This window comes from Erythrolamprus reginae, chromosome 4, assembly GCF_031021105.1.
Source record: "Erythrolamprus reginae isolate rEryReg1 chromosome 4, rEryReg1.hap1, whole genome shotgun sequence".
NCBI classification, from domain to species: Eukaryota; Metazoa; Chordata; class Lepidosauria; order Squamata; family Dipsadidae; genus Erythrolamprus; species Erythrolamprus reginae.
The window spans coordinates 41824841-41839288 of record NC_091953.1 but is presented as its reverse complement, the minus strand read 5'-3'; the positions used below and the strand labels follow the sequence as shown (position 1 = coordinate 41839288).

The following is a 14448-nucleotide window of genomic DNA, read 5'->3' as shown; positions in this document are numbered from 1 at the left end:
CATGCTGAACCCGAATCCATTTTTTAAAAAACTTCAGGCAAAGTTCGGGGTCACGTTCGGCATTTGGTCGTTTCAGCGGGCCAGGAAGTGATGTCTCCGTGACGTCAAAGCCCCGCCCCGGAATCCCATCACGGGGAGGCTGGGGGAGTGGGGGCAGGGCATTCCTCTCTGCCTGCCATCGCCCCTTTCCCCTTTGATGTCGGAAGGAGGATGGGCACGCGCGGTATGTGTGGGGAGCATTTCTCCACTGGGAAAGTAAGACGGTGGCAAGTTTCTTGGTGTATTAAAGCCACCGCCGAGGTGGTCCCCGCCAAGAAACTTGCCGCTATCTTACTTTCCCAATGGAGAAACGCTCTCCACACACCCAGCGCACGCCCATCCTCCTCATCCTCATCACCTGCAAACCCTACCCCATTCCTCAATGACCGCGACGGCTTTCCCTCCCCCCTCCCTTTATTATTATTATTTTTTCCTTTACCTGCAGGAGACCGTGATTTGAGGAGTGGGGGGGAGAGAAGTGGGTGTGGAAGACCCACTCGCTCACTTGCTCTCCTGCCGGCTGCAAAGACAGGAAGGCACAGTGAGGCGGCCGTGGGCTGCTTTGGCAGAAGACGGGAGGGTGGGGCCAGAAGGGTTCGATGGATTCAGGTTTGGGTTCCACGAACGTGCCCAAACCAGCTGCCAAGTTCGCACAAACCCGCCAAACCCGAATTTCATTGGGTTCGCCTAACACTACTCAGAACTTGCGGCTATATCAATGAGGCTTTCATCAGAAAAAGGCCCTGGAGGGGCTCCTCCAAAACAGACAATGAAGAAAACAACAAATGAAGCAACTTTGTCATTCCATATATTGAAGGAATAGCTGAAAGACTCAGGAGGATTTTCAACCAACACGACATACATGCACACTTTAAACCTAAGAATACACCAAGGCTAGATGTGGGCTGCTAAGGTGGAATGGTGACATGTGCTCGTCCCCTTGGCTCTGAGTGGTAGCGGAGTCCAGTGAAAATTTGCCGCTGCAGTTGTGCAGATAGCAAAACCTTGCACGGAGATGCAGGTGTGTCAGTGTTTTGGTGTGGTTTTTTTGCTTCCGCACACACACGGAAGCAAAAAAATGCACCAAAACACGGGCACATCTGGTCTCTGTGCACGATTTTGCTACCTGCACAGCTGCAGTAACAAAATCACACTGGACTCTGCTACCACTCAGAGCCATGGGGGCGAGCATACGTCATCGTTCCACCCTAGCAGCCCACTTCTGACTAAGGCAGAAGCTTATTGCCTTAATTTTATCTGCCAATTCTAAGCACTTAGAGAGATGTTAGGCTGGCAGAATTAAATAACAGGTGAGGCTTTCTACCATTCACAAGGAAACCTTTCATCTCCCATTACAGCTATTTGACCCCAAAAAAATCCCAGAGTGGGAGAGACATTAAAGCTTTGTGCAGAGATCAAAGAGATCAGACTCTTCAACTTCATTTCAACTAAAGAGACAGAGTCCTCTTTCCAAGTGACACCAAACATAGGGAAGTGTAGTTGGAAAGTCCTCTAGGGGGGTATTTAAAATTACCTGAAAAGTCCACATGCAAATACATTTTGGAGGGTAATAGCTGGGATAATAGGGACTTATGATTTGCCCTTCAAATCCGGTATTTCCTAATGCCAATACAGTATTTCCACATCCTAAAAAATAAAAGTATGATCCTGTTTATATGCAGTTGGAAAGCCAAGAATCAATCCAAGGAGAAGGAGAATAAGAAGAGGAAGAGGAGGAGGAGGAGACATTCTGTACACTTTTACATAGATTTCAGCATGACAAAGAATGGAAATAATAAAATCAGGAAAAAGTCTAATAGGAGAATTAAGATAATAACAAATAACTCTTAGTTGTTCCACAAGGATAAAGAGAGATTGAATACAATGTGGTATCTTAAACAAATGCGCTTGAAAACGAAGAACTGCCTTTACCTGGATGATGAAAAAGCATAAAAGACATAGTTTTGTAACCACAATAAAAAGATCTCTTAAGCTGCTAAATACCTACTACAGATTTATTTTTTAAAAGGAAGTGATAGTTGGTAAGGAAAATAAAGAAATTACATTGACTAATATAATAGAAAAAATATATACTCAAAATTCTTTGACTTCCTGTGTTGTTGAAAAAATCACTGTTGCTAAAGATAGTAATGTAGGATTGGTTTACTCATATTAAACTACCAATAAGCAGTTGAATAAAGCAAGTGTTTAAAGATCAAGACTCTCTTCAATCAAGCTCTTTTGCAACAGAATACCTTATACAACCAGACTTGAAATTTTGGGTTTATGCAATTTAGAACTATGCTGTCTTAGATCTGACCTAAGCATAGCACATAAAATTATCTGCTACAATGTAATACCCATCAATTAACTACTTCAGCTTCAACTGCAACAATACATGAGCACACAATAGATACAAACTTAAGGTAAACTGCTCCAAACTTGATTGCAGAAAATATGACTTTAGCAACAGAGTGGTAAATGCCTGGAATATACTACCAGACTCTGTGGTTTCTTCCTCAAATCCCCAAAACTTTAACCTTAGACTGTCTACTGTTGACCTTACCCCATTCCTAAGAGGTTGGTAAGGGGCGTGCATAAGCACACCAATGTGCCTGCTATCCCTGTCATAATGTTCCCATGTACTTAAAATCATTTCATATAAACATGTTTATACTTTTACTGTAATCTTATATATGCTTGACAAAATAATAAATAAATAATATTATGACATGGTTAGTTTTCTTGATCTCTTTCAGTATTTCTATGTTCAGTTCCCAGTATTCTCTACCGAGCCATGCTTTTCCTAGTAATTTTGTTTTGCTAACAAGATCTGATCTGATATGGTTTAGATTTCATGTGATGTCAGTAGATAAATTACTCTGGTGTTGGCTACATATGACAACTCCTCCATCTAGTGGCATAGTGTAGAATAACATGAATCAGTTATGGGTATACAGTAGATACAAACTTTGAAGTTTTAAGCAGAAAAATTTATTGAAAGTGAAACAAGGAAAAGAACACATGAAAAAAGGAGCGAGAGGAACTAAATGTATGCCAGAGATTGTAAAATAAATTGTAATTAATAATGCATTACTTTAAAAAACAGAACATAATTTAAGTAATATGACCACACTTCAAACAGTTTTTAAAAGAAAAAGTCAAAATACGCACTTTCTTGTGGAATCATCTCAAAGTAGCCATGAAATTCCTTCATTTGACTAACTTGTGTGGACTTCAGCATAACTAACATCATATTATTTGTAGAAACAAAAGATATCAATGATTTGGAAGGTTCACATATTCTGAAATAAAACAATTTGTTATAAATATATAGATGTTATAGAAATTATTAGATATCTTTCCCTACTATCCTATAATTCTCCTTCCTGCTTTGTTGCTTAATCAATTGGTTAATTAATTGTGCTAATTGATAAAAATATTTTTAATATAAAAACAAATAAAAAATTCTTATAGTTCAACAACATACTGTATGTTGAAAAAAGAATTACAGATTATATTATGCTTGATTTGCTAGTGGCTTAAAAGCTTGTAAATCACTCTCTCAATCCAATTTGCCTTGCCTTGAGTTACTTACAAAGAAATAAAAGCAGGGTAAAAAAAATCAAATAAATATATTAAATAAATAAGTTAACTCATGCAACAAGAACATAATACATAATGCATAATAATATTTTATAGAATTCATATTGGTATTTTTTTGATTGCTAACTTTATAAAATGAATGCTTCCGAATAGTATATAAATATATCGTTTCTATTTGTCCATAAATGTGATTTGTTTGGTAGGTTAATGTGTTCTATAAACCTAGCTATTTTACAACAGCTTATATTTGCATGCGCACAAGCAAGAAACCAAATGGTGGTGCCTATGGCACAAGGCACATGGCTGGCCTAGGTCGCTGATGGTTCCAGCAACCCAGGCCACCACATTACTACCAGTTCTATAGAACTGGTCCAAATCGGGAGGAACCAACTTATGAAAACAACTATTGTTTCAATTCAATGTGAATTTTAAAACATTTAGTCTAATTGCACTGGAGGCAATTCTTTATTAATGCAGCATATGAAAGTGAAGTAATTGTGAGATTTTGTTTAAAATACTGTATTTAGATTTTTTAAAAAAACTTAGCAATTTTTTAATTAAAAAAATTTTTTTTAGACAAGCCTACTTACCGATATAATATCTTACTCTTTATTGGCATTAGGGAGTCATAAACGGTCAATGAATCACTAACACAGTTGTCTGCTTCAATTCGAATGGATGCTATAGAAAGGCGAATTAAGTAGCCAACCAACGCAATCAGTTTAAAATAACAGATCATCCTTCCTGATGTTTCCAAAAAGTCCAATGGAAAATGTTGATGCAAGTGATCCGCATGCAGATCATAGATGCAGTTTGCACCTGCAGAAATAGTGCAAGCCCATTTCATTTACCAATTGCTCCACTACAAATAACATGCACAAACCACATTTTACATAGAATGTCTTATGTCACTGATAAAAATTACTATGCAATTACTTGCATTAACAAATTCATTTACAGTAATACCTCGTCTTACGAACCTAATTGGTTCCAGGGGGAGGTTCGTGAGACGAAAAGTTCGTAAGACGAAACATTGTTTCCCATAGGAAACAATGTAAAATCCATTAATCCGTGCAGGGGGAAAAACCCCCCGCAAAAAAACGCCGCCACCCGGCTGTCACCTTTTAAAACAGCCGGGGGGGGGGGCTTCCCAGCAGCCTCCCGAAGCTGAACGCCAAACCTGAACTTCCGGGTTCGGCGTTCGGGAGGCCGCTGGGAAGCCGCGCCGCCCGGCTGTCACCTTTTAAAACAGCCGGGGGGCTTCCCAGCGGCCTCCCGAACCCGAACTTTTGCCAAACCTCCAGGTTCAGCAGAAGAAATACTGCACTACAAGCGTTCTTAGATGTTTGCTATTTGCAACCATTTCATTCAGCTTTCCACAAGCAAAGTCAATGAAGGAATCAGGATAATGAATGCATGATTAATTTAACAACTAGTGATTCACTTAACAACCATGGCAAAAAAGGTCATAAAATCAATTGTGGCTCATTTAATGACTGCCTTGCTTAGCAATGAAATTCTGTTCCCAGTGGTGGTCCTAAATCAAGGAATACCTGTATTTTAATCTAGTTATCATGCATATTCCTCAGTATAAAGGAAATCAAGACACTGGCTTTTGCACAAAGGAAGATTAATGTTGATCTTACTACTAGTAGTTCAGTTACTACTTCTTTTGAGAATTTTTAAAAAAAATCTTGGTTTCTAAATGTGGTGTAAGCCATTCAGAGTTGTTTTGACTTGGGAAGCCTTATAAATTAAATAAGTAAATTGTATTCTGGTCCTCATGTAGTCTTGTAGCTGTGAGTTCCATGTAGATTAAATAGCAGGAATGGCATCTGTGGAGATTCTCGGTCATCTGGGTCACTGTTGTCCCAAAGGTGTTTTTTCAAGAGGCAACTAGACTTTCTTGTTTTTCTTTGAAGACATTTGGCTTCTCAACCAAGATGCTTCTTCAGCTCTGACTGAAGAAGCATCTTGGTTGCTGGAAGAAGCATCTTGGTTGGGAATGGAAGGGTTTATATTCCTTGCAGATAGCTGGTTATGTGCATTCTTTTAGAGATTTGTTAAGGCCCCTTGGAGGTTTCTCTGTGTCCTCAGGATCACCTGAATAGCTTCAACAACTCTATGAAACATGGGTGGGGTCTCCAACTCATAGCACCATATTGCTGTCATGTGATGGATCACAATATTTTTTCTCTTTACGAAGCTGCGCTAGGCATGCCCTGTGCATGATGCATCTGGTCCCTGGGCCGCCAGTTTGATACCCTTCCTCTAAAACTGTAATATACACTTCTCAGTTAAAATGAGGTTAAGAACAATAATTATGACTGGAAAACTCAGTAATGTACCTGTTCCTGTTGTTGAAGAGTAATCCGATCGAAGCCCAACTAGATTGAAGGAGAAAAAACCTAATAAATATGGTTATATTTAAGCAAAGTTTGCAATAAATAGTGAGTAGACAATACATACTACAGTAATACCTCGTCTTACGAACTTAATTGGTTCCAGAAGTAGGTTCGTAAGGCGAAAAGTTCGTAAGACGAAACATTGTTTCCCATAGGAAACAATGTACAAGTGTTTAATGCGTGCAAAAAGAAAAAACTGCAAAATGGCGTTCTGCTGGGCACCGCCGCCCAGCTGTCACATTTTAAAACAGCGGGGGGAGGGCTTCTCGGCATTCTGCCGAACCTGAACCCGAACTTTTCGGGTGTGGGTTCCGGAGGCCGCTGAGAAGTGCCCGGCTGTTTCAGAAAGTTACAGCCCGGTGGCACCACTCGGCGGAGCGCTGTTTTTGCGATCGGCGGCGGCGTTTTCAGCCGATCTGGAGTCTGGAAAGGAGGTGGGGAATCCCAATGGGGAATTCCATGGGTGGAGCTTTGACGTCACAAACCAGAAAAAAACAAAATAACAGAGTGGGAAGGGACATTGGAGGTCTTCTAGTCTACACCCCCCCCCTTAAGCAGGGAACCCTATACCACTTCAGACAAATGGTTATCTAATATCTTCTTTAAAACTTCCAGTATTGGAACATTCACAACTTCTGGAGGCAAGTTGTTCCACTGATTAATTGTTCTAACTGTCAGGAAATTTCTCCTTAGTTCTAGGTTGCTTCTCTCTTTGATTAGTTTCTTCTTGTCCTGCCCTTAGGTGCTTTGGAAAATAGCTTGACTCCTTTATGATAGCCCTTGAAATATTGCTATCATGTCTCCCCTAGTCCTTTTTTTCATTAAACTAGACATACCCAGTTCCTGCAACTGTTCTTCATGTTTTATCTTTGTTACTCTTCTCTGTGCGCTTTCTAGAGTCTCAACATCTTTTTTACATCATGGTGACCAAGGAAGAAGGCTGAATTTTTTATTCCACTGAATTATGATTTCCATGCATATTTGTGCCCATCAACCATTTGAATAAAAATGTTGTGCACTCAGAAAAAGGAAGCCTTCAGATACAATGAACAGTAGGTATGAATTCTTGATTTAGAAATACCAACCACTGAGCACAATGGAGTCCATATCCACCGCCAGCCCTTGAAGACTCCCCACTGAGGTTCGATTGGTGATGCTTGTGTGAATTGAATTTCTTAAAATAGCTGCAATACAGTCTTCACAAAATATTTGGCCTTTTGCCTGTGGCACCACAAACACAATCCAGAAATGGACAAGAAGTCCCCCATTGTTGTTATTGCTGAAATCAGTACAAAACAAATTGAATTTATTTAATTGAGTTATATGGTTGCTTGTATAAGAGCTTAAACAAAGAAAATAAGAAATAAAATTAACTTACTAAGTTAAAAAAAATTATCCACCAAGGAAGCCCAGATCCACCTTCTGGACTGAATGGCCCTCAGGACAATACAGTTTTTAAAAAAACTTATAAATGTGAATCAAAATGAGCCCCAACAAACCTCAAGGGGCAAGGTATTTCAGGCTGTGTGAACTACCATTGATAAGTATAACTTTAAGGCTGCTTTCTTATCATTTCACAGAAATTGGGAATTAACTAGCTACATTCAGGAGGCATGCATATCCCATCTGGATAGGAGAAATGTTCCACTATGTATCTATCTGGGTGCCAACTACAGTGGTACCTCATCTTACGAACGCCTCTTCTAACGAACTTTTCAAGATACGAACCCGGTGTTTAAGATTTTTTTGCATCTTCTTCCGAACTATTTTCACCTTACGAACCCAAGCAGCTGCTGCTGGGATGAAGGGGTTTCTTTTTTCCTCCTTTTTTGAAGAAAGAAAAGGGAGGGGCAGCTTGGGGGAGGAAAAATTTTGCAGAGAACAACGTGCTTGTAAAGGAACTGAAAGGGTATCTTTTTAAGAAAGAAAAGGGAGGAGGGAGGGGCAGCTTGGGGGAGGAAAATTTTTGCAGAGAACAACATGCTTGCAAAGGAACTGAAAGGGTGTCTTTTGAAGAAAGAAAAGGGAGGAGGGAGGGGCAGCTTGGGGGAGGAAAATTTTTGCAGAGAACAACGTGCTTGCAAAGGAACTGAAAGGGTGTCTTTTAAAGAAAGAAAAGGGAGGAGGGAGGGGCAGCTTGGGGGAGGAAAATTTTTGCAGAGAACAACGTGCTTGCAAAGGAACTGAAACAGTGTCTTTTGAAGAAAGAAAAGGGAGGGGCGCCCCCCTTGCCTTTCTTCCTTCCCACTCACCCTTTATCCTAGCCTTGCTTCTTCCACCCGTCCCCTTTAGCTGCTCCTCCCTGCCCTCTGTTCGCCTCCCTTCTAAAGTTTGGGATTTTCCTGAAGGATTTGCACGCATTATTTGCTTTTACATTGATTCCTATGGGAAACATTGTTTCATCTTACGAACTTTTCACCTTACGAACCTCCTCCTGGAACCAATTAAGTTCGTATGATGAGGTACCACTGTATTTAGTATTTTATATGTAATTTAACATATTAACAGAGTTGGAAGGGACCTTGCAGATCTTCCATTTATTTATTATTTATTTATTAATAATACTTACAGGCTGCCCAATTCCTTCCGGACTCTAAATAACAAAGTAAAAACAATCTAAAACCCATTAAAAACCCATTCATATCCTTTAGTGGCTGGATCAGTATGGTATCAAATGAATCAACGCCCTGCCTTAGTCCAACCTCCTACCCAAGCAGAAGACCCTACATCTGCCTCTACCTAGGATTGAACTCACAACCTCCTGATTGTGAGGCAAGAGCTCCACCTCTAGGCATATCCACCCAGAACCTTATTGACATGTAAAAAATTGATAAGCTTAAAAATTTAAACTCCTATCAAAATAAATGCTAATAGCTTTTGAAATATACAATGTAGCAGCATGGAATGGAGATGTTGTTTATGCTGGCGTTCAATCATGTTATAAAGCGGTGCTTACAAGATAAATGACTGGCAACAAGATAAGGTAGTAATCATTAAATTATAAAAAATAAACTATAAATAATGTCCCACCTGACATCAGAGACAGTGGATTGCTTGTAAAATTTTGAGAAAGCAGATTTGGTGTAAACCAGATTCATCTGAAAGAGAATATTTACAGACTTGTTTGACTGTTCTGCATGAAATCAATTTAAATTGTCTAAATTGTCAGTTCTTACCTAGAATTAATGATGATTTCTGAGAACGATTAAATATTTTTATAACAATGTATTCATCTAAAGAGCAACACTTATCACAGATTTTGTTTGCCTTGATGTAAAAGTTCCCATCCTCCTCTGCCAACTTTTAATTAGATGTGATTTAAATCTATATTTGGAAAGCCAAATGAAGTTGTACCAGCCTTAAATAAAATAAAAGTTCATTATTTAATGGAAATGAAGTGGGAATCCATTATTAATTAAATTTTAGTCCAAAAGTAGTTTCCTCAGATAGAATCTTTAGCCAGTTGAATTTTGTTCTACTTAGAGTTTCCAGAAACATTCCAGGATATTTTACAATTAAAAAAAACTACTTCAGAAAAAAGAATGACAATAGGTTAACTCAAGAATAAAGGTATAATAAAGATTTTTTCCATTATTTTTCACTAGTTAAAAATGGAAGCTTTTCAAGAGTTATTCAGAGAGAGATGTATGTGTTTTATAACTATGTATTTCTTCTTCATGCTCATTTTTTCTTTTTCTTTATAAAAACAATCAATGTCCTTGGTCTAGTTCACAGGAGTTCAGCAAACTGTTTAATTCTAAAGTAGTATCCAAAAAAATACATATTTTAATAAGCAATAATAATTACAATTATTTCTGTGTTAGTGAATTTTTCAATTGTCCTTCAAAGCCATATTCCATGGCCTACACTTGCTCATTGGTTTCATGTAAATGTTAAATAGGAGAAGGGAAAATAAAGTTCAGTGATACCTCATCTTACGAACCCCTCTTCCTACGAATCTTTCGTGATATGAACCCGATGTTTAAGATTTTTTTGCCTCTTCTTCTGAACTATTTTCACCTTACGAACCCGAGCCACTGCCGCTGGGATGCCCTGTCTCCAGACTTTCATTCCCATGAGCCTCCCCTTGCTGGGAATCCCTGCCTCCAGACTTCTGTTGCCAGCCAAAGCGCCTGTTCTTGCATTGCTGGGATTTCCCTGAGCCTCCCCTTGCTGGAAAAACCCCCTTCCGGACTTCCTGAAGCTCCCCTCACTGGAATTCCCTTCATTTAGTTGGATTTTCTCTTTGTTTTCCTCCAGTAGTGCTCTAGTGCCAATTCATCACCCACACTTCCTTTGAAAACCAGGCCACCTCTGGGATCAATACACATAAGCTTCAGAGTATGGAAAGGCACAATCCAATCCAAGGTTGCTGTTGCCTTCTCATTCCAAGCAGCAACTAGTGCCTCAGTTAAACTGGGACAACTGTTCAGGGCAATCAAGTCTCTGAGACAGAATGATCAAATAGATCCTTCTTTTCCCTAATGGAGAAGGGAGCCACAGACAACTCCAGTGCTAACAGGGAGTGATTTGACCGTGAAAAGGAGTTGATGGTAATCACTCCTCAACTCCATATCGTATTATCCTTTCCCTCCACCCAAAACAAAAAGCAGATATGGATTGTGACTTCCGCTATAAATTAGGCGCTATAACTTCAGTAATCTGGATTAGATCTGTGACTGCCATGATGACATAATTTGGGCGTTTGGGAAACACTCAAAATACCCAAGCAATTAAGTAGCATGATACTAAGTACACTGTAAAAAATCCAGGGATTGCCAATGAGAAAATAATAGCAGGAAATGAACACAGGTCCAAATGTAAGTTTCCTATTGAGAAATGAAATGATTTTTTTTTTGGTAAAGTTGACCTAAGTACACACCATTCACAGATATGAGAAAATCTAGAGTGATGGATATTAGTTATGGCTTTCAGCTGCATATTTAATATAGGATAAATAGGGGTTAAAAAAGAGAAAGTGTGTGTGTTTGTGTGTGTGGTGTGTGTGTTCCATTCACTATACAAAGAGTCCCTTCTCGTTTTCCTTTGTGCTATTCCAAATTCTCTCAACTGGAGAAAAACTGATAAATGGCAACAGGTATTGTCTTGTCAAGAAAGTATTCATTTGAAACAGGCTTCCCCCATCTTTGGGGGGAAAAAACTCATTTATATCATAACCTCCAGCAAAGCAACCAGAGAAAAGCATATTGTAGCCTGGGCCTTTACTCATTGTCCTGTTGGAACACACAAACCTGATTAATGCATGTATCCAGCTAATTATTTTGTCAAATTTACTGATAATAATGGTATGTCATTGTGTACGGATTTCCTTACCACTTGTTGCACATTCTGTGCTACTGAAAGGAACTCCCTAGATTCTTTCTGCCGATATTCCGGGAGAAATTCAATGTTGGCAACACGAAATAGTCCAACAAAATACAAAGCATCTTTGTTTTCGGCATCAACTGTAAAACAGAATGGGCAAAAGGAGTATATGCTATTTTTCTTTCACTTTCCATACGGAAATAAAAAGTTGATAGTGAAAGATCTCTACGAACTGGAAAAGCACTAAGTCCATCATGACCTTAATAACATTCACAACAAAATCGTCCCACCTGTAAAGAGAAGCCAGCTTTTTCTGGAAAGCATCTCTCTAGTAAACTATACTTATGACCAGTGTTCCCTCTAATTTTTTTGGGGGGTGGGCGGAAAAGTATAGTGTCTGAGCGGCAGTCCCTTCGGGACTGGGCGGCACAGAAATAATAAATAAATAAATAAATAAACAAACAAACAAACAAACAAACAAATAAAAAACCCACCCTGTTTTGCCTCAGAGAATTTCAAAATAAAATACTCTACTGTGTGTCTATAACAGTGAGCTCATAATAGGGCAACTCTATCAATATCAAAATGCCACTTAAATAGTTGAGCTAGTTTCAAACTAGATTTTGATTTTCTTTCTCTCTTCCTTACTCCCATTCTTTTTCTTTCTCTTTTCCTTCCTCTCTTTTTTCTATCTGTTTCTCTCTCTTCCTCTCTCTCTCCTTCCCTCTCACTCTTTCCCTCTTGGCATCTGGGCAGGTTTGGAAAACTCTGAGTTGATTATGATTTTTAAGTGAGCGATTGCTCACTGCTCAGCTTAGAGGGAACTATGCTTATGATTTGCTGCTCATACAGAGCAGAACAAGGAAAATGCTTAAATTTATTCCCCCTTGTAAGAGAGTTCCCTACTTTGTGTACCCACTGCCTTAGCATTTTAGTTTGCCCCTGTAAAAAAGTAAAGTCTCCTTTGAATTCAGTTTGTTTTCCCCTCCATGGAAATATCGCTATAATTTTCATAGAAACAGTTCAGAACTGGTTTCCCAGGATAATTTTTCTACTTTCTAATATAGCCTACAGATCTGATCTGCCATTAAGGAGATCCCATTATTACCTATAAAGGCTTTCCTCAAGCAATTTAAAGGAATACACAGCTTAGATGAGCGATGTATGAATAACTCACCAATAAAAAGCCACAATAATGTCCAACTGATTACACCGATAATAAAGAGAATTACTGTAAACAAGATTATTTTATTTTGAAAATTCCAGGCAGACTTGTCCCTTTTAGTTTTCCTTTTCGATTTTGATGTCTTGTTGAGTTTTTTTGTGAGTCTTTCCCACTTTTCTTCAGAATCTGATCTCTGAAATGATACGTTTGATACCTTAAAATGGAAAACAAAAAAGTTTCAAGAGGGCAAAGACTAATTTTTTTTAAACTTCAAAATTGCCTTTTCTTCTGAAGAGAAGTATGTTCAGCGCTTTCATTAGAAAGACAAGAGCTGAGTTTGCATTCCATGTCCATTTGCCAAACATCATGACCAAGTTGAAGGCCTGAAGGATTCAAAAACATTTAGAAGGTAATAAACTCCCATTTCTCTTTTAAGGCTATTAAATAAGAAACATAGAAACATAGAAGATTGACGGCAGAAAAACACCTCATGATCCATCTAGTCTGCCCTTCTACTATTTCCTATATTTTATCTTAGGATGGATACATGTTTATCCCAGGCATGTTTAAATTCAGTTACTGTGGATTTACCAACCACGTCTGCTGGAAGTTTGTTCCAAGCATCTACTACTCTTTCAGTAAAATAATATTTTCTCACGTTACTTCTAATCTTTCCCCCAACTAACCTCAGGTTGTGTCCCCTTGTTCTTGTGTTCACTTTCCAATTAAAAACACTTCCCTCCTGAACCTTATTTAACCCTTTAACATATTTAAATGTTTCGATCAAGTCCCCTCTTTCCCTTGTGTCCTCAATACATATTGAGTTCATTAAGCTTTTCCTGATAAGTTTTATGCTTAAGAACCTTCCACCATTTTTGTAGCCCATCTTTGGACCCGTTAAATTTTATCAATATCTGTTTGTAGGTGAGGTCTCCAGAACTGAACACAATATTCCAAAAGTGGTCTCACCAGCGCTCTGTACAGGGTCTGGTCCATTACATTAAACAAAGACTTTTTCCATTGTTTTACAAACATGACCCATCATATAAGTATTTTTAGATGCAACTAACAAGCAAAGAAGAATTGAGGTGTTTTTCTAGCTTTACGTGAAAATATATAGTTTTATAATAAGACATTGAAATTGAAAGGATTTGGAATTTTTTCTATTAAAATTTAAAAGCACGACAGGGAAAGAGTGATCTCATTTTCCTGGTAAAGAAGACATTTCTTTTTTTATTTTAGATAATACCAACAATAAGCCTGATAAGAAGGTGTAAAGTCAAATTTCATATGATTCATCTCTAAAAAAAAAACCCCAGCAGATAATTATACATAATCTGGGCACCAAGTTCCCAGAACAATACAATTGCCTTGGCTAGCATTCCATATTGGGATGGAGGTTGAACTGCTGTTTACTTTTTAAACAATTCTCATGCAATTGATACAGCATCTACTATGTGTTTTTTGCTGTGTTTTTTTGCTGAATAGATAATTAATTGTCAATCCTAAATAGGTAATGACAACAAAAGTTATTAATACCATTTGACTAATTGGCCTCTTCTTATTAGTATTCATTTTAGAAGAATCTACAAAATGTTGTATTGTACTATGTTATATCATATAGATAACTATTTATATCTGTCTACAATCTCACATATTTCTGATCAAATCTTTCTTTCCTTATGTTTTTTAAACTTCAACATAATGTATAAAATGATTGATTCTATCTAAATGATGAGCAAAACCATACATTTTCTGTTTCATCATCTCAAAGAACAATAGTATCTATAGTTACTGTTAGGGTTTAATATTCCAAATAATTTTCTAATATGAATGACAACAATGTATATATTTTTCTTACACTAGTGATAGTTAAACATTATAAAATTCATCCCCCATCAGTGAAGT

At 38.1% G+C, this 14448-nt stretch overlaps 1 protein-coding gene across 1 annotated transcript in view; it reads right to left on the bottom strand.

The window, feature by feature from the left end:
- TMPRSS7 (transmembrane serine protease 7) overlaps nucleotides 1–13013 on the bottom strand; it is a 37732-nt gene extending 24719 nt beyond the window's left edge. Inside the window, exons 1-7 of the mRNA XM_070750153.1 lie at nucleotides 13002–13013; nucleotides 9081–9148; nucleotides 7136–7329; nucleotides 5994–6032; nucleotides 4236–4464; nucleotides 3214–3344; nucleotides 1574–1686 (exon numbers count right to left, since the gene is read on the bottom strand). Coding sequence (XP_070606254.1) covers nucleotides 1574–1686; nucleotides 3214–3344; nucleotides 4236–4464; nucleotides 5994–6032; nucleotides 7136–7329; nucleotides 9081–9148 — 774 coding nt within the window. The 5' untranslated portion in view covers nucleotides 13002–13013. The remainder of the gene's footprint in view (nucleotides 1–1573; nucleotides 1687–3213; nucleotides 3345–4235; nucleotides 4465–5993; nucleotides 6033–7135; nucleotides 7330–9080; nucleotides 9149–13001) is intronic.
- Nucleotides 13014–14448: the final 1435 nt, after the last annotated feature.